Source organism: Elgaria multicarinata, chromosome 4 (assembly GCF_023053635.1).
Source record: "Elgaria multicarinata webbii isolate HBS135686 ecotype San Diego chromosome 4, rElgMul1.1.pri, whole genome shotgun sequence".
Classification (NCBI taxonomy): domain Eukaryota; kingdom Metazoa; phylum Chordata; class Lepidosauria; order Squamata; family Anguidae; genus Elgaria; species Elgaria multicarinata.
Genome location: NC_086174.1, coordinates 36,729,746 through 36,756,172, shown reverse-complemented (window position 1 = coordinate 36,756,172; position 26,427 = coordinate 36,729,746). Strand labels below are relative to the sequence as shown.

At 45.4% G+C, this 26,427-nt stretch overlaps 1 protein-coding gene across 2 annotated transcripts; it reads right to left on the bottom strand.

Annotated features, from left to right (window-relative positions):
* Positions 1-7,534: 7,534 nt before the first annotated feature.
* Positions 7,535-17,702, bottom strand: HLX (H2.0 like homeobox). Of its 2 annotated transcripts, XM_063125586.1 has the most exons (4): positions 17,049-17,702; positions 14,392-14,571; positions 13,139-13,323; positions 7,535-8,581 (listed from the first exon to the last, which is right to left on the bottom strand). In XM_063125586.1, exons 1-4 carry the CDS (start codon positions 17,599-17,601, stop codon positions 8,183-8,185), a joined length of 1,317 nt encoding a protein of 438 aa, XP_062981656.1. In that variant the 5' UTR covers positions 17,602-17,702; the 3' UTR covers positions 7,535-8,182. The 2 variants fall into 2 exon arrangements, with proteins under 2 accessions (XP_062981656.1, XP_062981657.1); XM_063125587.1 differs by lacking the exon at positions 14,392-14,571.
* Between the last annotated feature and the right edge of the window lie 8,725 nt (positions 17,703-26,427).

Below are 26,427 nucleotides of genomic sequence, written 5' to 3'. Positions count from 1 at the left end.
TAGAAGGGAGCTTTTGGTTGGGTCTGCTCCATCCCCAGCAGGGAAAGCCAAGACCGCGATGGAGACGGAGCGTTTTCCCTTTTGAAGGAGCTCTCTGATCTTTCTCCTCCAAGTGTTTCTGAAAAGCCATTCACCGCCACGTTGGCACCGCCGGCCTGAAGCAATGTAAACGTGGAAATCCGTCTGATTTCAATGGAACTTGAAATCAGACGGATTGGTGGGATCGCAGCCTAAGAAAGCCTTCTTCTTATCATCATCATCGTCATCATCATCGATATCCTAACGCCCTGTTCATTATCTTTGGGGATGCCACTGATATCCTTGTTTAACAAGGCTAGTTGGCTACTTATCCTTTACTCGCGAGTAAATCCCGTGGCATGCTGTAGGGCTTACTTCTAAGGAAACGTGCATGGGATGGCGGGTGTAAATGTGCTTCCTGCGAGGATGCAGTCGCACGCAGCCACTGCGGCCCGGTGCATTTAGGATGCTCAACAACGCACATACTTCAGTGAGTAGTCCAGTGAGATTAGCAAGGCTATTTCCGAGTAAGTGGTTTCAATAATTAGAGCCCTCACTTTTCAGATCTGGTCTTCCTCAAAAAACAAACAAACAAAAAAACTCATGGTCAGACCATTTGGGGGGCATTTTCTATTTAATTTTTTGGGTCATTCTTCCACATTTTTTAAACTGTTATTTTTATTTTATTTTTGCACTGACCCAGAAAACAGCCAAGAGGAAGTAGTTGGATCTTTTCAGCCCCTTTCCTGACTTGAGTTACCCTCCCCAACTCACGTCGAAATCTTTGGTTCATTCCAGCCGGTTTTCTTCCTTCGGTGGGGCTTGGGAATTCACCACGATCCACGCACAGTTAAGCACTTTGAGGCTGGCATTGCATATTCCATATCTAACTGAGGGTCAGTCCCGCTGAACTGTGTGGGACTTACTTCGGAGTAGACGGGGACCGGGCCCGCTGAGTTCGAACTGGGGAGTTCAGCGCGCACTGAAATCTCTCGAAGAAGAAATCAGTGGGGCAGAAACGTTTCGGTGCTCAGCAGGAGCGCAGAGCTTCGTCCAATCCAAATTTCTGCTTAATGCGAAATGTGAATCCATAAAACACGAATACGTATTATTCGCTTTTATAATAACATGTACAATATTAAATACATCAAACTCGCAGAAAGCATCCGATTCACGTCATTGACACTTCGACGCACAACGCAGTTTTGCGTTGTTACATTTCAAAGATCGCGGGCGCTTTCCCAAGGAAGTTTTGTATCAGGGTCGTGTCCTTCCGCGGATGCGCGATCCCCTACCCGACTCCCAGCGTTCCAGGTGTGCTGGCCTATAATTCCCAGCATCGGCTGGGGTTGATGGGGATCGTAACCCAACAAGTCTGGAGGGCGCCGCGTGGGAAAGGCAGCAGCCCTATCATAGTCATGGCTATTACGACATATGTGGAAGTCCCACTGATGGGAACAGGGCTTCCCACGCTCAATTGCTTGGCATTAAGCCGCATTCAAACCAGTGGGATTTATTTCGGAGTTAGCATGCATGAAATTGGGCTGCTAGGGGAATATCCAAGATTAGTCTTACATAGAGTAAACCTATTGAAATAAATGAAACTAACTTAAGTCTAATGGGAGTTAATTTAGTGGTGACAAACTTAACTCACATTCATTTCAATGGGTCTACCCTAAGTAGGATTAACATTGGATACTCCCCTTAGGCTGCAAATCCGATGCACTTTTTGCTTGGGCGTAAATTCCACTAGATTCAAGGGAACCCGTCTAAATAAACTTGTTTAAGAGTGCTTGCATCCCAACCCTATGCGAATATACTCAGCAGGAACGCACACTCCGTTCAATGGGATTTACCCCCTTGCAAGGGTGACTAGGACTGTGGCCTCAGTGCTAAACACACGTGCTAGGCCCCAAGCCTAAACAGGCAAACTCCAAAGTAAGAGCCCATTGAATGAGAGTAAACCAGTTTAGGATTGTACTGCAAGTCTGCTCAAAAACTGTGGTAACTAGAGAAGGTTTTTGACGGGCGCTTCTTTCCAAAACACACACACACACCCCTCCAATATATTTCTAGGGACTAGGAGAGCTCTCAGTCACAGCTTTTCTCATGTAATCGCCCTGCCTCATTCACAGAATTTTATGGCGCAAGGGATGCGTTCGTCTTCCACTTGTTAATGCCCTAGGACTTCGCTTTTAAAACAAAACCTATTATTCAAATTCCCGGACATCATTTTGTACAGAGAAAGAAAGAAAGAAAGAAAGAAAGAAAGAAAGAAAGAAAGAAAGAAAGAAAGAAAGAAAGAAAGAAAGAAAGAAAGAAAGAAAGAAAGAAAGAAAGAAAGAAAGAAAGCAGCCCCAAACCATAGATTGACTCCGGATCATTCTGCTGCCTTGTTTGGACATGGGCTCACCAAAAACGATTTCCCTCGACTTGCTTCACTACTAGTACAAAATAGCCGCGTGGATCCTGATAGACAGAGCCCAGCAAAGCAGGGCATGTTTTCGGCAGGCCACCGAAGCGAACTCTGTTGCCAAATAGAAGCATTTAAGGCTGAAATCTTATACAACTGGGAGCACGTCCTGCACCTCCTAACGGGGCTTACTTCTGACTAGACGTACCTAGGATTGTCTCATTAAAGTGGATCTGGTTTTCAAAAGAAGTATTAAGCACACAGTCCACACTCCCTGGAAATGGGGGCGGGGGTGTTAAACGTGCTTAGCCTTAGCGGGATCGTGTCCACTGTGCTTTCCTGGGAGCAAAAAGTCATCGATATAAAGAATGCCATGTCTATGATATGGAACACTTGGTCTCCTAACATCTGGACCCACAAACCAGTTAGGCTGGAATTCTTGAAACAGTGGCACCCTAACCTACATCACATCCTAATTTAAACTTAATTTGGTTTGATCAAAATAACTTTATCCTGCATTTCTGTCTCCAAGGTGAACCCCTCTCCCAAGGCAACTAACAAACAGAAGTAAAATTAAAAACAAGAACTTATTTTACCTCTAGTTATAAACAGATGTTTAAGGAAATCCCACTGTGGGGTTCCACAAAAGTTCATCACATTTAGAACGAAGAATCTATCCTTGAATTCCTTGAAACTTATTAAAACGACTGAGTTTAAAACTAACACGTTACTTGGAAATAAGCCCCCATCGATTTCTACCCTAGCCTAAAGTATGTTGTTTTTTTATTTATTTATTTATTTATTTATTATTTATATAGCACCATCAATGTACGTGGTTACAGTAAGCGAATCCAAATCAGAGGCAGTTTAGGCTAAAGATGTTTACTAGTTGCATATATTGATTTCAGCGAGACTTGCGTTTTTAAAAATGTGTTTAGACTGGCCAGCTGCCAGTATTTTCTGCGCCTGGAATCTAAAAACTCGAGGTACAATCCAGAAACGTTTAGACTGGCAATCCTATACACCTGCTTTCCTCCAATCTGATGACCTCAAGATATACTGGACTACAACTCCCATTATCTCCAGCCAGTATGGATGGGAGTTCTAGTCCAATACATCTGGGTAAAGTGGCACCAGACTGGGGAAGGCTGCTATCCATACTTACCTGGGAGTAAACCCAAATTGTATTTAATAGGACTTACTTCTGAGTAGACAAGTATAGCCCTGCATGGTTAGGTGCCATTAAATATAAAGAGTGCCATTGATTGCAGTGAGATTCTTACATTTCCTACTGGGCTATGGGATAGATAAGAATACGAAAAGAATCGCGTTGATTTTGGCCGAGCTTGTTTCCAATTAAGCTAAGAGTTTAGGATTGCATGCCTTACCTGGGAGTAAGCCCATTGAATTCAGTGGGATTTACCTCTGCAACATATGTTTTAGCACTTCAGCTGGGAGGTTGGGCTTAGGGTAGTCACTCTTTTTCCTGCAAAAGACTCTGCACAACAGACAGACATTCAACCGGTGCAGTTTCCCCCTATTAGTGGTGTAGCTGGGTAATTTTAGACTCTGGACTTAAGTGTGTGTGTGGGGGGGGGTGTTTAGATAGCCATATGTATTACTTCAACACTGAAGCACACAACTAATATTTCTCTCCCACCACACCGCCCCACTCACCGGCAGCGCTGCCATTCTATGCTTTAAACCCAGTTCTATATTCCTGATATGCACGCAACAAAACAAATCCAAACACATGCTTTCCAACCCTGATTTTTTAAAAAAGAAAAAGGAGCAAAGGCACTTCCAAACTCACTTAAATCACAGCAACACCAGGGCTCGGGGGTGGGGGGGTTCAGCTTGCTTCTGAGGCTAACTGCAAATACCCCATCCTAAACTCACTGGCTGGCAAGTCCCCTTGCAAATTGCGGCAAACTGAGCTTTCAGAGAAGAGTGCCGAGGATCTGGTTTAGGATTCTTCGGGAACTTTGCACAATCATAAAATCGCAATCTTAAACATACTTAGCTGGAGGTGAACCCCATCGAATTCTGGGAGGACTTACTTCTGAGCAGGCACGTACAGGATTGCAACATAAATGAAGGCATGGCAAGCCCTCAAAAGAATGGAAGGAGCTGGTTTTAAAATGCAAGGGCTTATTCAGGAAGCCTTTCCTTAATGACCAGCCATGGTTCACGGTTCACTTTTCATTTTGCTTCTTTTAAAAATCTGTCTTAAGATGCTTTATTCTGTTTTTATTGTATTGTATCTTGTACACCTCTCTGAAATTTTGAATGAGGAGCGGTAGATGAATATTGTAAATAAATAAATAATAACATAAATAAGATTACCAATCAACACATCGTTGTCATTGTCACTGTTTCACTTCACCTGCACCTACCTTAGACAAATTGTTATCTTTAAAAACAGGGCAACTAATAAGACCCATTCCAAAATCCATATAGTTCAATACTTTTATTAGGCCAACTCAAAGATCACTAAACATGTCTAATCATTCCAAATCTCTCCATCAGGCAAGATGTTATAAAAAGCCTGCTAGAGATTTCAAAAGCTGGCACATTTTGGGGGTGATTTTTTAGTTGGCCTAATAAAGATATTATACTATCTGGATATTGGTGGTTTTCCTGTGGCCAATACAGCTGACTTTGTTTTCTGGAAAGACCTAGTTCATTAAGCAGAACATCACCTGTTGAAGATCTAACAAGTTAAGATCACTGAATGCAAGTGTTGTGGCTGCCACACATCCAGTAAACTGGAAACACAACAACAGACCTTGCAACACAATTAAGAAACCACCAAAAAAATATCAGCAGTCTTGACCAAAATATATTGAGCAACCGATTTCAACATTTTAATACTGCTGTCCGCAAGCTCTATGACTTGGAAATATTTCCTGTAGAGCAACCATAGTGCATGGGTGTGGAGGAAAAGAAAACTTGTAGATCCATAAAGCTAAGGCTCTTTTAACACCCCATGGTAGTGATAGGGAACATGCATCATCCCTCACCCCAACTGCAGTTCTATGGACTGAATCTAGAAGACAACAGTGTGATCCTTCATATCTTTATTGAGAAGTAGGCCCCATTGTGTTCAATGGGGCTTACTCCACGGTAGGATTACAGCCTGGTTCTCTTTCTAAAGCAATATACATGAAAGTGGACTGTGGTATCTGCATATTCTGTATAGCCTGTGTATGATGTGCACAGATTGCAACCTCAATTTCTGTCTAGCTGCTGATTTGTCTTCCATTAAAAAAAGAAGAAACTCATTACTATTATTCCACCTGAAGTGTTCTTAAAACCTTCAACTTAGCTCACAGCATTTATCTGAAATCCCAACTGTGTTACTAAAATAGGAGGATACTGAAATGTTTAAATAAACAGTTTTTCATCATTCATTCATTTTTCATATATAATTATTTGGTGTTTGACAGTATCCTTCTATGATCCAGCACCTATTTGTTAGCAGTGCTGTTTGTTTGCTTTGAAGTCTGATGTACACATCTCTATACATACACATAGAAGGGGCAAAGTGCATTATTTGGGGAGGGGTGTATGAGCTTTGCCCCATGTGCTAGATGTCTGAAAAAGAACATTCAAATTCATGCTCCCATCGTAAACATATTTTCTCTGAAGTAAATTCCGATTTGCGATTTGGTGAGGTTAATTTTCACATAAATAATCATGCTTAGAATTGCCATCTTATTTTAATTTCCAATTAATGATTCAGTTATAATTATACCTTCCTCAGTGGTCTAGGAATAGGGGGGGGAGAAGGATTAGCTATTTCTTGGAGGGGAAGCCTGCCCCCATCTGACCCCAACTATTTTGAGATTCATCCCTCCTCCATTTGTTTATAACCTAAAATCTAGTGCCCTCCAGATCTTTTTTGGACTACATCTCCCATCAGCCTCAGCCAGTATGGCCAATGGTTGAGGCTTTGGGGAATTGTAGTCCAAAACATCTGAAAAGCACTAGTTTGCCTAGTCCTGGACTGTCACCGTTTTAAAATAACAAAGTCTGGATGCTTTAATTAGACTCTGATGCCTTATACCTGTAACCTAATATAAGTATATTTATTCAAAGATTATGTATTCCTGTGCCTTCAGAAGTAATTCATGGGGCTTCAATACTACCAGGTAAGTATGCAAACTAAGGGTGAAATCATCTCCACACGAAATTATGATTGTCCCATAGAAAGTGGGACTTCCAAATAAACATGCATGACTTCTGGCTGTGAGTTTGCCTGGGAGCTATGTTTAGAACTGCCTGTGTGATACTTAGGCTGCAATCCCATACAAACCTACCTGGGAGTAATTCAATGGGTCTTACTTCTTATTTAATTTCAGCTATTTGGAACCTGACTTTCCTTAGTTCAAGGCAGCTTATCACAACCACGTTAAATGACATGACTGGTTGGAAAGAGTATTGTCAATTGTTCCTATGGCTTTTCATTTATTTTAATTATATTTAAATGAGATTGTATATTATTAAATCAGTACTTTTACTTAAGATACTATACACTGCCCTGAGATCTTAATGATATAGGGCAGGGTACAAATGTTTTAAATAAATAAATATTAAAGGCAGAGGATAGATTATCTGCAGTGTGAGATCATTTACAGCTGACTACAGTAAAAGTTTAGAATTCTTAGGGCACATCAATCTCATGCCTGCTTAGACAGAAAAAAGTCCCACAACTCCCAGAAACTCCTAAACATGCATACGATTGAGTCCTTGGAAGGGAAGTCATTGCCTGCTGTTTCAACCATGGCTTTCTTAGCTCACAAGCCGAAACTTTATCTAAAAGTTTCTCTCAAACGAGATCAACTTCAGTCGAGTTTAAAAAGTCAGTCATCTTATGTGGAAAGTGGTGCTGTTTGTTCCCTTCATCACCCATTGGAGGAAAGTCTGTGTGTGATAGATATAGATATATAGATATATTCTGTCAGAGGCGGTGGCAGTTAAGGACTTGATTGCATCATTGTGTCCCAATAGTCCTTCCCAAGTTGGACCAAACCATTTAGGCTGCTCTCTCTAGCAACAAAAATAGACGTAACAAATTTAGCAAACAATTTATTTACAGTCTACTTTTCTTCCCCTCTCCAGTGCAGTATTTCTTGGCCAGATTATACAAAGCAACACATTTGGCAAATGGTCAGAAGGGTAAGGAGAGATAAAAACACTTCACATTGTGAATGGGCCGAGGGGGAGGAGGAGGTGGTTCCGGGGCTGGAGGAGATAGGAAAAGGATGAAGACGTGGTTTTGCCCTTTCCCTGACCTGAGGGGCTCCTCCAACAGAGGTTCTCTGCCAGTAACATGTGGAAGAGGCCTTCCTGGGACTAGGTCTGCGGGTTCCCTTTCTTAAGTACTACATTCTGTACAGAGCATCTCTTGAGACCCACATGTTCGCCCTCCTCCTGCAGCGCCATAGCTGCGGCCAACTCACTGTTGGGAGTTGATAAACCCACATTCTCCATAGTTGGGGTAATTACCTCAGACTCCAGCTAAAACAGAGGTTAGTACCCCACATCCACATCCACCCGCAGTTGTGAGGTTGTAGTTACCTCCGAACCCACCTCTCTCCACCGACAATAGGGGTCAGTACCCCCACATCCAACCACAGTTTGGGGGTTGAGACTACTTCCCCAGTTCCCAAGTGGAAGCGGGAGCGATCACTGGGAGCCGAGCTATTGGTGGATTCTCAGCCTGGCTGGAACACCGAGGCAAGACAGTCACGGAGAGTCCCGCAAGCAAAAAGAGGGCTCGGCGCACCGCAAGGGCTCTCTGCCTTGGTCCAGGCCCGTGGGAGCTGATGGTGTCTCGGGGTGAACCGCAGTCTCCAATCCAGCCGGGTGGTGCAGCCCCGGGCTGTGCCGCTGCAGGGGCTGGTCTGCGGCGGCCCCGGCTTCTGTCCGTTCCGCATCGCTGCCGGGCTCCAGATCCAAGGATTCAGCCTCGCTGCTTTCGCTCTCGCCTTCTGAGCGGCTGGGACTGCGCTCAGCCTCGCCTTCGACCGTCTGCACAGCGCCCCCTGCCGCCTTCTCCGCCGGCTCCTTCTCTTTGTCCTTCTGCGCCTGCGCCTCCTTGGAGTGTCTCCACTTCATACGCCGGTTCTGGAACCAAACTTTCACCTGCAACCGGACACAGAGCAGAGCCACGCGGGGCATCAGGTGACGGGTGGGGTCAAACTGGCAGTAGGATTTCCCCCACCCAGGATAAGAGCAGTGGTGGTTCCCACTTCCAACCCGCGTCCTTGTACCCTGCCCAGCATTATAAAATGAGGGATTTAATTATTCACATTTAAAAGGAGTAAAACATTCTAGTAGTCATCGACACTGGGGACAAAGGACCCTTTTCAGGTGAAAATTCTGGAACTAGAATACGTAATATATGATATTTCTTTTATTTTATTTTATTTTAGAAAGTAAATTTCTAGCCCTTACGAGTGTGAGAAAAATAAGCTCGTTTTAAATGTTGTCATTTGTTGATACTCATAAAAACGTCTTAGGCTGCAACCCTTACTTCTCAGCAGATATGCCTATACGATTGCCTTGCAAGTTATGTTAGTTATACCCGATGTAAACGATCTGCAGCGGGTTCCTCCGCCTCTTTTATACAGTACAACGTAAATCTCACAGCTAATACTGTCTTCCATGCCTGGCTGCATCCTCACCAGTGTCCTTGTTCGAACGAATCGCAACGGAATCGGTGCCGCCTCCATTCTTCATCCCTCCCCGCCCTTGTGTCTTTCCTGCTATCACAACTACCCATCACAAAGACTTAATCCCGCTGCTGGGCAGATCTAGCGAAGAATGACCCACAAACTCCTTTGGCAGAAATGTTCGAATGAAAGCGGATTGAATACTGGGGTGGGGGTTATTCTAGAATAGATTCACACACTGAGTAGTCCAGCCCGTATATCTGGTTTCCTAACAAAAACCAATGAGTGATGACGGGAAGTGCTTTCAGAGAAGAGAGATCATTATTATCTTGCTCTCCCTAATTTCGATCTTCCGTAATAACCTCTTCACTGTCATTCCCTATGTAATCTATAAAACCGTGGGTACATATATAAAGTTGCCTGCCTCCTTGATTTTTCTTCAGAGGCTCCCAGCAAAACCTAATTAGAGTATCCTTTAATCTATTGCATAGGCTGTCACAAAATACAGAACCGTTCAGCTTAAACTCCAGGGTGTGCAATGAGGTTTATTTTTCATTTTTCGAGTGATCCCATCAGCCTATATGTGCGCCCCGCTGAAATCGCTGGGACCGACCTGCACTCAAAGGTAAATACAGCCAGGATCAGCGAGTGTTTGTTCTGGCAGCCAGTGGGAAAGTTCCCATTGAAATGGGCTTCAATGGCACACGAGGAGCCATTTAGAGTTCTAACGAGGTTGCGGGTATAGACTGGAGAAAGCTCCATGGGGAGGGGGGGGGAGAATGTCTACCGGAACAGAATATATTATGCAGATAGCAGTATTTGCCATGCCTGCATGCAAAAGAGAATCCAAGGCCTGGATTTAGAGAGAATGAGACATCAAGTATTTTTAAAACAAAATGGCCTATTGAACTCGGATTGTCTTCTCTGGTTTTATGGCTATTCTATAAACTTCATCCCACGTACCTGTTTCCTCGGATTATCCCCGTAGCGCTAAGCTTTTGCGGTGGTTGTTGATTTTGCTACCAGGGACAGGGGGGAAATGTAAAAAAATCTTTAAAAATCAACGGATGACCCAATTCAATTCATATTTGGTATGTTTAAAGCTCTCCCTAATATCTATTACTGTGCCAATTTTGGTGTCTTTATCTTTAAAACTTAAGCAGATGTAAGCATTTCTTTAAAATCCTGCTCCTGCGCCCCAGCGGTGGCTCGGAAGATACGCTCAAAATGTAGGGGCTAAATACGGCGAATCTTTTTACTTTATTGCACAGTTAAGGCAGGATGCATGGGAGTACTTTACAATCAAAGCAGATTATGATGTGGAAAATTTCTGAGTCCTTTGCATGCAATTCACAGTGATTGCACAGTATAAGGCTGGTGTGATAAAGCTCTATAGTTTCCCTCACTGGGATTAAAAACAATAACAACATAGCAAAACGGGATTTGAAAAGAAAGATGTTACCTTGATGATAAAGGGTTGTATTCTTGACCTGTACTTCACGTATAAGTATAACTGGTGATACTATTGTCGCCATAGGTACCAACAGCATTGTCAAGCCAAAGTTAAGTCCTTTCAACCAAATCCCATTTATTTCAATGGAAGAAGTTAAGGTTGCAATTCTATACCTACTTACCTAGGAATTAACCCATTCAACTCATTGGGTCTTACTTCTGAGTAGGCATGTATAGGAGAGTACTGTTAAACACATGAACAATGTAGTCCTATATACGTCTACTCAAAAGTAGGTCTCAATGAGTTCCATGACTAAATAGATAAATGAGTATAAGAGCTTAATGCTCCCCCTAAAATTAATGGGGCTGGAGAGAGCACTTAACGTGGTCTGGATCATGTCCCAGATCTCTTTATTATTTTTGTGAGTATTCTGCAGGGTGGGGGGATTACATAATTTATCCATCTATATGCACTGGCCTCAATCCAACACAGAGTTTTAAGCAGTGCCTTTAAATCTGTATCAGATAGGGCCCTATGTATATAATGTAACTATGCAACCAATGTCTGTATATGATTACTTGGAAGTAATGTTCCACCATGTTGAGTAGGGCATATTTCAAGTCCAAGGTAAATGTATTAAATATTATAACTATATACGCCAATCCTGCAAATGTAGCCCCATGACTCTCAGTGCTGTATGCAAACCCTTCCTATACATGTTTACTCTGAAGTAATTCTCATTGATTTTTTAAAACTAACTTTAGCTGGATCGGGGCCAATTTTCAAACTGGCACTCTGGTCCTTAAAAAAAGATAGGGTAAAGTGTTGGTGTGAGTGAAGATAATCTGTGCAATTTCTTTAAACTTTGCTGTGTGTGTTTAGGAGAGAAGCATTAAATTATATTTCCTCAACGTACAAATACACACAAATATATAGGGATATTTTCTGTAATGATATTCTCATTCTCTCTCTCTCTCTCTCTCTCTCTCATATGTCATACTATAAAATAGATTCTATCGTCCGGGAGAAAATCTCTCTCTCTTTTCCTCCATCTCCCTCTTTTTATGGGATATCATTCCAAACAGAGGTTTTATACTCAACCTATTTTTCTTCCCTTTCCCTCAATAATAAGGGTATGGGTTAGGGAAAGACTTTTGAGACATCCCACGCGCGAGAAGACCATCCTTTAGTCCAACTGGATGGAATTTCCCACCCACCCACCCCTCCCTTTTTAGAATTGCTCAGGTAAATAAATAAATCTAAAAGTTTTCCTTCCTGCCTCGAAAACAGGCCTTCCCTTCATATAAGATCTTACACGCGCGGCATTGGTGAACATGAAAGGGGGGGGCACAAAAACGCGTGTCCTTCCTTCCTTCCTCCCTCTACCAAGGAAGGCCAAACCCAGCCCCATCTGCAGAAGCATCCCGGGATTCTCTGGAGCCGGCCTGGGTTCTTTTGCATCGTTCAGTGTCTTGCGCATGGCGGGGGGGGGGGGGGGGGGGGGAGAGAGCTCGCCTGCTTCTTCCCAAGCCCCGTCCCACCAGCTCGAGCGATTCCGACGCCTCTTGAGCCGCGTTTCCTACCAGGGCTGCGCTCGAGCGATTCAGCGTCCCTGATCTTCCTCTCCCTTCCCAGCCAAGGTCGTCTTTTCTCGCTGGCATTTTCCACCAGCAGCCAAAACAAACACCCTCCGGGTGTAATTGACATAAATCTCGGGGTTAATTTACGGGCCTTTTCTCCCCCTCCGCTCCGTTGAGTGAATCGACATGTTATTTACTGCATTACTAAGCACGAAGCAATGTGGAAACATCTCATATTAGCCCGGCAATCCTTTACAAGATTGGGGAGGAGAGGGGGGGAGCGAGAAAGCACAAGCAGCCCTTCAAGCAGCCCTTGCCTCTCTGGCAATCACGCCGTCTAAAGAAGGCCCGGGCATGTCTGTTTGGCGGTAAGGTCTACTCAGTGCAAGGGGACTTGCTCTCCAGTAAGTGTGCACAGGAGCGCGGCTTTAATTGTAAGCGAGGCGGGGCGGGGACCTGCCTTTTAGCTTACAGAACAAGAAAGAAAGAAAGAAAGAAAGAAAGAAAGAAAGAGGCTGATTCGAGGAAAGAATAAGGGGTGTGAGGCCGCAGCCCTGTACACATTGCTGTGAGAGGCAGTCCAGCTGAATTCGGAGTGGGGTGGCTTACTTTGGAGTAGACATGCACAGGATTGCGTTGAGGACTACATCTCAGCGGACCTCACTAAAGGCCACTTTCTCAGGTGGGCTCCAATCCAGGAACACTTGCGTTCCATCAGTCAGGTGCCACGAGGCACGTGTGTGTTTGTGTAACAGATTAACACCATTCCCGTTTTGGAATTTGCTGTCCTTAAGTACAATTCCATGCTGATATTCGTAGCAGTAGTAAGAAATTATTATTATTATTATTATTATTATTATTATTATTATTATTATTATTATTATCAACAACAACAACAATAATAATCGGAATTTAAAACAGCTTGTCCTAGGGAAATGTCTTCTCTGGGACCCGCTGGAGTACTCAAAGGGGGACCAAAGAACGTAGCGCTTACTTGAGCGTCCGTGAGTCCTAACATGGCTGCCAGCTGTTTTCGGTCCGGCTTGGTGACGTATTTCTGGATTTCAAAGCGTTTCTCCAACCCTTTCCTTTGGAGATTGGAAAAAACCGCCCGGGACCACGAGCGTTTCCGTTTATAGGTCTGAGGCAGCGTGTCCTTCGTGAGCACCGCGTAAGGACCTGGAGGGTTGAACAACAGGAGAGAGGCGGATTTAGGATCCGGACGCGCAACAGCCGAGGCCCTTGGGCCGCCCACGCGCAAAGGAAGGAGTGAAGCCCATCCAAGGGGAGCCGCCTCGAAAGGCTTTAGAGTCCGCATGCTTGCCAATCATAGATCCGTTGCTATCGTAGGGAAAGGCCTACCGATGCGTTTCACGTGTTTGCAAGATCACACTTTAGGGCTGCTGCTGGTTTGATAGGAAATCGCTCCGTCACCCAGCCACCCAGATTATTCCTTGAAGGATTTAGGGCTTTTTTCTCTCTCTCTTTGGATGGTGTCACTCTTTGGAAATCAAGTTATTTTGCATGCCCCTTTCCACCTCCCCAACTATTTCCATGCACTGGTTCTCCCTGAAAGGTGAGTCACCTGTTAGACTTCCCAGACTTCTGCTACATCCCTTTTGCTGCGTTCGCACCCGGTGGATTCCACGGGAATTTTGTTCCAAGTATAATTACACCGGGGAAGGAGGCCATTTAGATCAGGCAGAGAAGGACAAACTCCCGCCTGCTTTCTTACAAGCCCACCCATGCTCGTCCTTCAGGGCTGCCTGTATGCCTTTTCTCATGCACTTGATCCTATGTACGCCGAAGGGGCTGAAAATGCACCACCAGGGAAAACTGCTAATGGCGCCCAATCCATACTGCGATCCTAAGAAAGTTTGCTTAGAAGTGAGCTCTGTTGAAGCTAAGGTCGTGGTTAGGATCCGGCGATGGGGATCCTGAGCGAATCCACCCGCCCCCCGCAGCCCTGGGCAGGTTTACTGGGAAGTAAGCCCTCACCGAATTCTAAGCTTCTTACTCCCAAGCAAGGGTGCGCAGAAACGCGATCCTGGAAGAATAAATCTGGCCTTCCCCAACCGCTTGTGTTTGACTACAGTTCCAGTTGTGTTTGACTACAACTCCCATTATCCCCAGAGTTGTAGTCCCACCCATCTGGAGGGCGCCGGGTTGAGTGACACCCTGGGAACGGCGGCTGGGGCTGGATTGACCCGTGCCAGGGCTGGGTTTAAAAGAGGCGTGGGGTCGTACCTGGAAAAGTGTCTTGAAACTGGTGCTGCACTGAATTCCTTGGGGTTGTGTTTAAAGGCCCCAGGACCCCGGAGGTCTCGTTAATGGGTTCTAGAGACGCGAAGAACTGGCCGGCCGGAGGTTGCAAGGCGGGGACATGAACCCCGCTTGGGCGGCTGGTGCTTAATAAGGAGGTCAGATCTGTGGGCACAGGAACAAGGAGAGCTCTGTTAGGCGGCGAGAAGAAAGGCGCAGGGCGCTCCTGCTGCGACTTCCAGCGACTGGCAGCCCGAGCCCTACAGGCGCGGGGAGTGTTAGAAGGAAACCTGCGGGCAGCAGGACCCGGTGGGTTTGAAAGGGACGCCGCCTTTCCTCCCAAGGATGCAGGCCCAGGATCGCAGCCTTAAGCTGCTGCCTTTCTACGCGCACTCACGCAGCGCGCAGTTCCAGAGATGCTACTTGGAGGCCAGTCCCCATTCATTTCAATGGCGCGTCCACTTTCAAGGCAGGCTGCCATCCTCCCGCTTGAAATCAGTGGGACTGCCGTCCGGGTCAAGCTAGTTTAGGGCTTTTGGGAGGAGGGGGGGCTTTGGTTCTGCCCGGACACTTTCCCTTGCAGCCTCAGAAACTGGGGGAAAAACGGGTCCTTTGCTTCCCAAATAAGCAATCCTGCCCCAGCCCACTCGCCCAGGCCGAGGGATACGTGGTGGCAGAAAGGACGAGGCCAAGAAGATCTGGGAGCCAGAGCGGAGGTGGCAAACTAAGATTATTTGGGAAGGGAGACGCTTTACAGCCAAGGACTGAAAGCACACAGCTTCCCTCATGCCGTTCAAAGCTCCTCTTTAGCCGTTGTACTTCGTATCCCCAACCAAGGCCAGCAAAAGACTATCCATATGTTTTTATTTTTTAATAACGCGTCTTTGACCCCGGGATCCAGCACCCTCTTAACCCAACATTCTTGGATTTGTCGTCCAGAGCGATTCACGAATTTATTTACTTGGCAGATTACTTCCCCTGGGATCCAGGGTGTGTTATTTTTTTCCCCCAGCCAAGCGCGTTTAGGATTTAGGGCCCAGCGGGTTTGGATCCAAAGCCACCGTTTGATTAACCGTATGGTGGATCAAGCTGTGGGTCCCCGAGAACAAAGAAACGAGCTCAGAGATCAACCCCAAATTAACTAAAAGAAAACAAACAAAAAACCCGGAAAAATAACACATTTTGGCGGAAGGCGGTATTAAGTCGTTGACTTATTTCCCAAAAAAGAGAAGTGAAACCATCCTGGCTACATATTTATTCTAGATTAAGCTGTGGGAATATTTAGGATTGACTGCAATCGGGTCTTGTTTTCAACCGGAGCCGCAGTCTTATTTATAGAGAGATGGCTGTGGGGTGAATTTGCCCTCGGCGGGTCACGTTCTTTTTCTCCTCGCAGCCTGAGCCCCACCACCACCTGGAAGATGAGCCCTGAGGCGTGCGGGGCCATCCTGCGTATGTTTACTCGGAAGTAAGCCCCACTGCTGAGTTCAATGGGACTTCCTCCTTTTCAGGGTTCAAGATCGCAGAAAGGGCCTGGAACGTCCCGACGACGCTTTAGTCGCAGGCATTTCAAAGGACCGTGGTCTCCGATCCGCCTGAAGGGCAAATGGGGAAACCAACCGGACTTACTTCCAAGGAAATACGCTGCGGATGGGGGACGCGGGCCTGAATTTTCTCCCGACGATTTCTGACACTTTTAGGGCGCCATCCTATGTACGTTTAGACAGAAAGAAAAGCCCTGCAACACTCAGCATTTCCCCAGCAGGGAGTTGTGGGGTTCCCCCCCCCCCGTCTAAACATGCAAAGGATGGCACCCTTAGGCAATCCAGTTGCTCAACGACTACTCACTCCTTCCGTGCGTTGAGCAACAGCACCGCCCGGGCTTTCCCCCGCCCCAAAAGGTCTGCTTATTGAAGTCAACCTGATTACATGAAATTGACTAATGCGATGAAAGAATGAGGGAAACAAGACAGGAGCTGACGAAGGCTAGCCAAACCAAGCCTGCTCCTTGTCAAATACATGGACTACTTCTCCCTACCCTCCACTCCCTGTGTTCTAATTCGGAGCGGGGAAGGGGGCAGAGAGACTTCCATTTCAGTAAATGAGCTATAGAATTCGGATCTTCCAGATTTTTCAATAATGGAAGAGAGATCGAATCACACTTTAGGCCGATAAATCGATCGCACCTATGTAGAGTAGACCCATTTAAATGAACGGAACTTAAGTTAGTCATTATTGTTATTATTAATTTTATTTCTAGTCACGACTAACTTACGTCTCATTCATTTCAATAGGTTTACTCTAAGTAGGACTGACATTGGATACTATCCCATTAAGGCGTGCACTCACACACGGTAGATAAGCACGGCCTTCTCCTGGCCTGGTGCGCTCCAAGAGGTGTTGAACTACAATTCCCATAATAGGATTTGTCGTCCATTGCCTCTGCAGGGGGGCAGGAAAGGCCGGCTCAGCACAGCTGCTTAGGCTCCACTGGAATGAATGAGGCTTCCCTGCCCATCCACACGACCACAACACCCCTTTCCCATTCCGGCCGCACATTTAACAGGGCAACTTAAATTCAAAAGAACGTGCGCGGGGGTGGGGTGGGGTGTATTTCCAAACGCCAGCCCGGCTTTCTCTACCTCTCAACGTGCTGCTTTCCCTGAGTTTCGGGTCAAACTCGGCGGACAAAATGCGATCAATCCCGAATTTCAAGTCTTTGCTGGAGGGGGCTGGAGCCGAGCCCGGAGGATGGGTCTGCGCGTTTTGCCCCCTGCCCGGGGTCGAGGCGCCTCCGCTCGGGCCTCCGCTGGGAGAGCGCTGGTGCTGAGGAGGAGGGTGGTGGTAAGGAGCCGAGAGAGGCGAGAGCCTGGCGGCGAAGGCGACCGGCGTGTCCGGGGCCACCAGGGGGGTCGGTCTCAGCGGGGAGGCCGCGGCGTGGAACTGCGCGTGGGCATGGACGGCCCCTAAGTGGGCGGCCAAGTTGGACGAGGGGCCCCCGGGCAGGCCGTCCACCGCCGATGCCTCTCCTGCGGCGGCGTGCAAAATGTCCGCGATGCAGAAGGACGGCTTCTTGAGCCCCGATGGATCTAAGGAGAAGCAGCCGCCCGCGCCCGGGCCCGCCGGGGTACAATACGCCGCCGACCACAGGCTGAAGTTGGACGCGTAAAAGGGGGCCAATCCGGCCGTATACATCCTCGCTGGTCCGACGGCCGCCCGCTCCGCGCTCGGCCGGATCCGTCGATGTGGCGGCTACGCTCCCGAGAGGCAGGCAGGTAGCGATCGCCCGTCGCCAACCAGCCGCCCGCCTGCCCACCCACCCGCCTGCCAGCCAGCGAGCCAGCCAGCCAGCCAGCCGCGATCGACTCCTTTCGCCGGCCAGCCAAGCCGGGAGAGATCTCAGCGCAGAAATGCCTCTTGGCCTCCTGGGCGCATCACCGGAGGCGAAACGAGGCCACGCAGCGCTCCAGCCAGCCGCTGGGAAAGACAGGCGCGTCAAACAACATCACAACAACCAAACACGCACGCACACGCGCAGCAGAAACTCCCCTTTCTGGGAGGAGGAGGAGGAGGGATTGGGGGAGAAATGAAAAGTATCCACCCGCCCACACCGCTCGGGCAAAGCGACTTCCCAAAACTTTTTCTTCTTCTTCTTCGTCTTCTTTTTTTTTTTTAACACAGTGTAAAGAGCAAAAACTTCTTCCGGCTCTTGATTGGGTAGGAAGTGACCAATGAGAGCAGCGGAGGTGTGGCCAAGAAAAGAAGGACCGCGGAGCAGCGAGCCACGCCTCCGCCCTGCTGCCCACAGGGTTGCTGCAGCCCCCGGCGCCGCGCAAAGGGATGCCCTGGCGGGACTCTCTTTGCCGCTGAGTCGCCCGCTGTTCTTCTGAGGACGCCTCCTACGAGAAGGCGGACTGCCGCTCAAAAGCCTGCTTCCCTCGAGCTGCTCCGCTCTGTCCAAGGGCGACTGGGCGCTTATATGCGTCAAACGCAGGGCGGTGGTGCCAATCGCCTAATCCCGATCTCTTCTTTCACTACCGCTTCCGAACGGTACTGAAGAATCCGGATTGAGTTCTTGTTCCTCCACCATCCCTTCAAGGGGGAAGTGAGAGGGAGGAGGCCTCGCTCAGGCCTGTGGGTATTTAAAGGAACGGCCCTCTCCTTTCAACATTCGTTATAAAGACTTTGGGCTGCGATCCTATACACACTTACCTGGGAGTAAGTCCCCTTGAAACTCACAGACATGTGTAAAATTGCACTGTTAACATGTGCCTTGCAGGCGGGGGCGTTAAAGGTCTGTTGTGGTGTTTTGTCCGCCCATTTCTGAAAACGGATGGAGTTTTTGAGTTCTTGGGTCGTATGCTTTGCATGTAAAGGGTCTCTAGTTTAATTTCCCCGGCATCTCCAGAGAGGGCTGGGAAAAACTGCTGCTCTTTGGAGAGCCATTGCAAGGCGGTGTAAACAAACAATACTGAGCTAGGTAGACCAATGCTCGGGCTCTATAAGAGGCAAGCTCGAAAGGGGAACTGTAAAAAGAATTCATCGTGATTTTTTAAAAAAATAGTGTTAAAATATATGGCAAAACCCTAGGGAGATTTAGCACAAATACCCTTATTGGCTTCAGAATTTTTTACAGAAGAAAAATATAGTTGGGGTGTGTTTGATCCAGATAGGTGAGCTTTATGATATTAAAAAATAAAATATGTGCGTGCAACCCATTCCTATGCATGTTTACTGGAAAGTCCCTGGGCTTGCTCCCAAATAAGCCTAGGACCACAGTCTTACTAGAAACGAAGAAGAGTCTTGTGGCTCCTTGTGTCCACGAAAGCTTATAGCAGAATAAATTTGTGATTCTTTGTTCTTTTTGCTGCAAAGGACTATCATGCCTACTGTCTTGAGAACCTTAGTAGAATATGCAATATATTTCGGACACCATCCATCCAAATTTGTGTTCCAGGAGGTTCAAAGGGAGAGAGTTAATCAGTGCTGAGCTCTCCCATTCAAATGAGTGGATATTTTATATTGGTGAATTTTAATTGGGTCGTGCCCTTATTTTACTAATACCATCCACAGTTATATAGTACTGCAATATATTTACTATAAATCTAGCTCCCAAGCAAGCCGAAATGTTCTCAAGCCCAGTGATATGACTCAGTTGGTCAGAAATATTAGAACAAGTTCTTTACTAATGAGGAGATTATGCTGACTGGATGATAATTCATTGAAAAGATTTTTATTACATTTAAATAAAATCATCAGATTTAAGACTGCCACCTTAAATGCAGGCAATCGCGTAATGATACTCAATATTAAGGTATGCATGCAAATGAGACAGAGACTGTAATTCCAATCTGCTTGACCACTTGAACAATGAACATTTTTGTATATGAACACCGGTATCCTAAAGAGGCTATTTGGAATTGGAAGTATCTCTGTTAACTTCAGTAGAATTTATGATGAGACTTTAAAAAAAATCTGGTGGAAGTTAATTAAATTGACATTTCTACATTTTTAAAAAACAAATGGCCGAATGTTGAAGAAAAATGACAAGATTTTCCACGAGCTTGCAGAAAAGTAAACGAAAGGCCAAAAAAAAAAAAAAAAAACAGCCAGAAGTTATGTGTGTGTTGTTACTTTTAGAAGTTCATTGATTCAATAGGACAGTTAGCCTCATCCATCATTCTCTCAATGACATCAGTGAGACTTAAATGGCCTTAGCTATCGCTGGACGATGCTGACACTTAACACACGCGCACACACATCATTGTTGCTATGTCAAGATGCTAGGCTGACTGGCTTAGAAGCACCAGTAACCCCAATTCTGTTCCTGTTATTTAAGTGAGTTCCTAATGCAGGAAAGGCGTCAGGCTGGCAGAATAGAGCAGCATCTCAAGATGCCATGGCGAATATCAGGCACTGAGAAGACATTTCCTAGCATTAAAATATTTCAGGAAAGTCATTATTAGATTTTTCATTTTCATCTGTCAGAAGTGCAAAATTTATGTTGATGCATTGCTAACTCTCCTTCTTGTCGCTAGCCTGTTACTCTCCCCTGGCATACAATCCTCATGCGTTAGTCCTACTTAGAGTAGACCTGTTCATATGAATAGTACTTAAGTTAGTCATGAGTTTAATCACGACTAACTGAAGACCCATTCATTTTAATGGGTGTACTCTAAGTAGGACTAACGCTGTATACAACCCCATTTTATTTATTTAAAATTATTTTAGGCAGCCTTCAAAGGTAAAACCTTCACAAGGCGGCTACAGGATTTTAAAAAAACATACAGAAATACACAAATAGGCAATAAATATACAATAAAATGCTATGAAACACTAATGAAAATAAACAAAGTTTAACTTGTATTCCTCTGAACGGCCACAGAGCTCAACTGACCCTCTAACTTCATTTACTATGGCTATGAGATTTTCCCCCTAATGCATAAAACAGAGGTATCCATATATTGCTATCCTATATACCTACTCTGAGAGTTAGTCCCTTTTATTCTGTGGGGTTTACTTCAGAGTAAAGGATGCTTTGGAAGGCCTGCACAGGTGTGTGCATTTTCTTTTTGCTAATAAGAATCAAAATGATGCACCATTTGATCCTCAGAATGATGCACAATATTGAACACCCTTCATTACTCAGGGAGATACATTTCACCTTGCAACAGCTAGGAGAGAAAAAAATTGCTTGCCGTTTTTGGAAAGCTGCTACTCGCTGCTGTGCGTCTTACCTCTGATCAAACGTGATTGGAGTTGCCTATTAAATTGTTATAGAAGCGAGCAGTCTGAAATTCAAAATGCAGCGCACTCGATTGCATAATTTCTATATATATATATATATATATATATATATATATATATATATATATATATATACATACACACACACACACACACACACACACACACACACAGAGAGAGAGAGAGAGAGAGAGAGAAACGACAAACATCGATTCCTTCTTGAAGAACATTTGGCGGAGCGACTTCGCCGCCAGCCCCATTTGGCACTTCGTTCGATCCTCAACGCCGGCTGCTGGATTTCAACGGAACTGCCTAGTTTCCACGGAAGTATACTTAGGATCGCAGCCCGAACCAACGTATCCAAAGCCGGCAAAATAGCGCGCGCGCTCTCGCTCTCTCTCGCTCTCAAAAACACATTCTTCACGAAGACGTAGGTAGGAAAACTTCGTCTTCGAAAGTCCGAACATAACGAATTATAAAAGAGAGGATTTCAGACATATCAGCCGTATCCCATACCCCGTTATAATGAAACAGGAGGATTTTCGAGGAATCCTAAATATAAATATAAGCGAATTCAGTGGGTTTGTTTTCCAAGAACATGTGTTTAGGTTCGAATGAGTTCATGTTGGATTAGTAAACCAGTTCTAAGTATGGTTATTTGGAAGTAAATAGCACTGAAGTCCTTTGGAAATATTTCATGATCTGAGCGGCTAAAGACTAGGGGAAGTGATCCAGCCAAAGTTAAACACGTTGGAATTCCATATGATTTCATGGCAGAGTTAAGCTTGTCGACTCAACTGTTTCCCACTGCAGTCAGAAGTGATTTAGGCTGCAGTCCCATACACAGCTTACCCAGAAGTAACCCCCATTAAATTTAATGAGACTTACTTCTGAGTAGACATGCACAGGATTGTACAGTTAGGGTACAATCCTACACATGTAAAGTATGCATGGTATACACACTTACTTGGGAGCAAGTCCCATTAAACTGAATGGGGCTTACTTCTGAGTAGACATACATACGATTGTACTGGGGCACTTGTATCAGGGCTAAGTACTCCAGTTCATTCAGATTGGAGACTGGGTTGTATTGGTTCAGTCTTCCTCCAGGACTGTCAACAGAAGATCTGCCATTCAGTGATTTGAGTCCAATGGGAGGGGGTAAAGTGCTTCATTTAAAAAATAAAAAATAAACCGAAAACATAATAAAACCTTAATTCACTGCTGACCGCAGGGGCTGGGGTGGATTTCAAATAGTAAAAACATTTTATTTTCAAACCGGTGTATGGGATGGAAAGACAGAGGTGGAACAAGTTGTGCCCACACCAGCACAATTGTCCTTCTAGTAAAATCATTACCAACAACAAAAAGCGAAGTACTGCTAGGATTCGCTGGGCATAATGGTGTCTGTTTGTCATGTTTCAACGAAACTCTTCCCAGAAGCAGAACAGCCCGGCACCTCGATTCTAAACCCATTTTCCTTTGAATTATATGATTCACAGTGAGGAATGGATTTGTTTCCAAGTAAATCTGTTTGGTTCAGGATGTAAAGTGCCATGTCGCAACTGAACTGAAATCGATTTAGAGCCAAGCGCTTCTGGACCGTGAATTAGTTTGTCAGTTATTAATCTGTTTTGTGTGGCCTGATACTATTGTTTTGTCTAGAACGAGTAAAGCCACCCAAACAGGCGAAATTAAACCCCCTCTGAAAAATCGGCGAGGCGAGGTCTAAAATAAAATTAACATTTTTGATTTGGGCCCCACATTCTAGTCGGAAAACTCCCACCAACCCGGAAACGGGCCTCTCATCTCCCAGCCATTGGCAGGTCCTCTAAAATGGGGGGGGGGAATTCCCTTTGTCTCCACGCTCAAAAGGAAACCGATCTGTAACCGGACCCAATCTGCTTTGTACGTGTTGGATAATGGGGAGGAGGGGGAAGGGAGATATTTTGGATAAAGGAACGGAAAGATGACGAGGGGAGAGAGCGAGAAATGCAGGATCAGCTTTTAAATGTCTAAGGATATCTAAAAATAGCCCTATAGGAAATACTCTCCCAAATATGTTACAATAAAGAGTTTGACCTAGGCCTGGGCCTCATCATGCCTTATGGAATTGCCCGGCCTAGGAATGCTGCAAAGGCTAGTTCTTGGCGGGGAGGGAACCATATGTTATTTTTAAAAAGACCTCGGAGGAGTCTGTGCGACCCACGCACAACCCCCGCATGTCTCGTTTCTCTCAAAAAGGTAGCGACTTTTCGCCCAGAGTCTAGTAGGAGAGGAAGTATTGTTGTCCGGTTAGGTTTGGTGGGTTTTAAAAGCACAGTGATTTGATGATGATGATGATGATGATGATGATGATGATGATGATGATGATGATGATGCACCATCAATGCGGACAAATTCATGGTGAGTATGTCCATCCACTGTTACCAGCAATGATAATTAATTAGAGCTCCCATGGATAGATGCAGGGAACCTCTAGATACCTGAGACTGAAGATAAACAGCAGCAGCTGCTCAGCACCTTTCTGGTCTGTTTGTGAGAATCCTCACCTTGCACTGTTGGAAGCAGAAGACTGGGTTACAGCTGTGCTCAAGGGTGTGTGTGAAATCCCACTGTGATCAATGGGACTTATTCCCAAGTAAGTGTGCATCCAATTGCTCATGAAAGTCCCCTTGAACTTAGTGGTGCTGTTCCAAATATTTAAAGTTTATCTCCTTGGACCTGAACCAATAGTTTATGATCTCTAGACACACTTGTAGCCTGATCCTAGGTAGGTTTCTCAGAAGTAAACAAAAAACGAAACAAAAACTCCACTAACTTCAAGGGGACTTACTCTCTTGCAAATATGCATAGAATTTGCAGAGAGGTAGGCAGTGGGGGCTGGCACCCATTGAGGCTCCTGGTGGTGCAGAGAGTAGGTCACGTCATGGTAGGTGGAGCCAAGGGGTCATGTATGAGGTAGCTGTGTTAGTTGGTTGCAGCAAAAAAAGAAAAAGAAAATAAAGAGTATATTAGTTAGTCTTTAAAATACACAGAATTGCTGCTTTGGGATTCACTGAAATCCTCATAGAAGTGTAGCCCAATGATCCGATCCTATTTAAATATGTACTGTGGGCTTACTTTTCAACTCTTGTTTAGTGTGCACATTTACAAATGATCTATTTATGCCAGGTTTCGTTCATTGGCTGCCTGAAACTGGTTTAACTCAAACCATGGTGATGTGGTCGTAAGAGTGTTGCACTAGAATCAGTGAGACCCGGGTTCAAATGTTTGCTCAGCCACAAAGTTTCCTGTTTTTCATCAGAACCTACCTTACATAATTGTTGTGAGGATCAAAATGGGGTGAGCTTCTAGGATGAAAGGTGGATATACATGTCATTGATGGTTTTGAGATTGTAAATCAAACTGCAACTGCTGGGACATACACTATCACAGTGGGAAAGCAAATCATTCTGGTAACACCCTGATACAGAAAGACTTTGGGGTGGGGAGGTGGGTTAATGCCATTCATATTTCTGGTCAGCAGGATCACCAAAGGGAATCATTGTCAAAATATTACCATTAGATATTTTCCACTCCTTCTGCCTTAATGATGGCAATCAAGGTTTGGTAAGTTGCTCTAGTACCATGTACATTGATGGTGCTATATAAATAAATAATAAATAATAATAATCCTTCCCTCGACTTTGGTCTGAATCAAATGAGCTTGCAGTTAAATAAAGGGCCCACAACCCATCTTTTGAGCTGGACGTTTTCTCTCACTGAAATGCTCAAGAACAAGAACTGTGCTTGTGCAAGAGCACCTCAACAGGAGTCCAGCCACTGCGCACTTGTGGAGCAGCCCCTCATTTCTCTGGGTGTTGTGCAGGACAGGAGTATTTTCAAGTGGGTTGTGCTCCATTTGCACTGCCAGGGTTTGTAAGATTTTACTGGGATTATTTTCCCTGATGGGGAATTGCACAGAACTATTTCAATAACTGCCAGTTACTCAAATAATCAGCCTAGTAAATATCTCATTTCACTTTGCCTAAAAACATGAGGATCGCCCCGCTGGATCAGAACAAAAGTCCATCTAACCCAGCCTTTTGCATCTCTTTCAGTGGCCATCCAGATGCTTCTCTAGGAAGTTCACAAGAAGGCCACAAAGATTCCCAGCATCTGGCACTCAGAGTTTTCTGGAGGAGATTCCATTTAGCTTTCATGGCTAACAGCTGGTTCAAGACCAAAACTCAACAAACATCTATGTTTGGTGTTGCTGTTTTACATGTGGTGCAGTGTGTGTGTGTGTGTGTGTGTGTGTGTGTGTGTGTGTGTGTGTGTGTTGGACATATCCATTCAGCTTTTCCCAACACAGGGTCCCCAGATGGTGAGTAGCTATGATGCCCATTATCCCCAGGAGGTATGCTCAGCCATCAGGAATGATGGGAGTAGTAGTCCAACCTCTGAAGAACCTCAGTTGGGAAAGGATTCATGGAAGGCAAGCCTACAGTGGGGATTAGTAATCATTATCCATCCTCAGTAAACAACAAATATTTCATTCCACGCATGCTTCCTGCTACAACTTTTGCCAGCTCCAGTTATGGAAGAACCTAAAGGCTGCCATTCAAAACCATGCATAAGAGCCCAAGAATAAAAGGGCTTTCCTGCGAATAAAAGGACCACCAGAATTTAAATTTTAAACAGATCCTAGAAGATCCAATACAGACCGGGTCTTGCGAGAGAGACCTGGCTTCAAATGCCAATTCAGCTAACCATCTGGGGTATGGGAAACGCTTAGGCAAGAGAGCTTGAGAGGCCCAGTGATGCCTTAGGCTCATTTTCATTTAGAAATTAGTCCTCAGAGAATCCAATAGGGTTTATACCCAAGCAGTGGAGGCTGGTGGCTCTGATTTCTGTAGGACTGTGAATCCATTCTAGGTTTCAATCAGAACCTGCCAGAACTCTCAAGGAGTTATCCAAGGTGCTTGGGGATAGAGTTCAGCACCTTAGATAGCTCCTTAGAGTTCTGGCTGATTCTGACTGAAACCCAGAGTGGATTCACTGCCCTACCGAAACTGGAGGCACTAGGTTCTAGTTCATTTAGGATTATAGACTGGAAGTGCAATCCTATACATCTCTGCTCAGAAGTAAGTCCCACTGATTTCAATTGGACTTGTTCCCAGGTTAAATGGCTTTGGAGAAGACAGCTGTCCAAATGCTTTGGACTTCATGTCCCAGGAGCTACTACCAGCATGAACAATGGCCAGAAATGCTTGGAGCTGAAGTCTAAAC

Bases quoted from the DNA above. Each gene is read 5' to 3' on its own strand.
- HLX (XM_063125586.1), bottom strand. From the start codon at position 17,601: ATGTATACGGCCGGATTGGCCCCCTTTTACGCGTCCAACTTCAGCCTG. The intron at 13,324-14,391 runs GTACGACCCCAC...TCAACCCTCCAG, and splicing joins GTTTCAAGACACTTTTCCAG to GTCCTTACGCGGTGCTCACG. The intron at 8,582-13,138 runs GTAAGCGCTACG...GTCCGGTTGCAG, and splicing joins TAGGACTCACGGACGCTCAA to GTGAAAGTTTGGTTCCAGAA.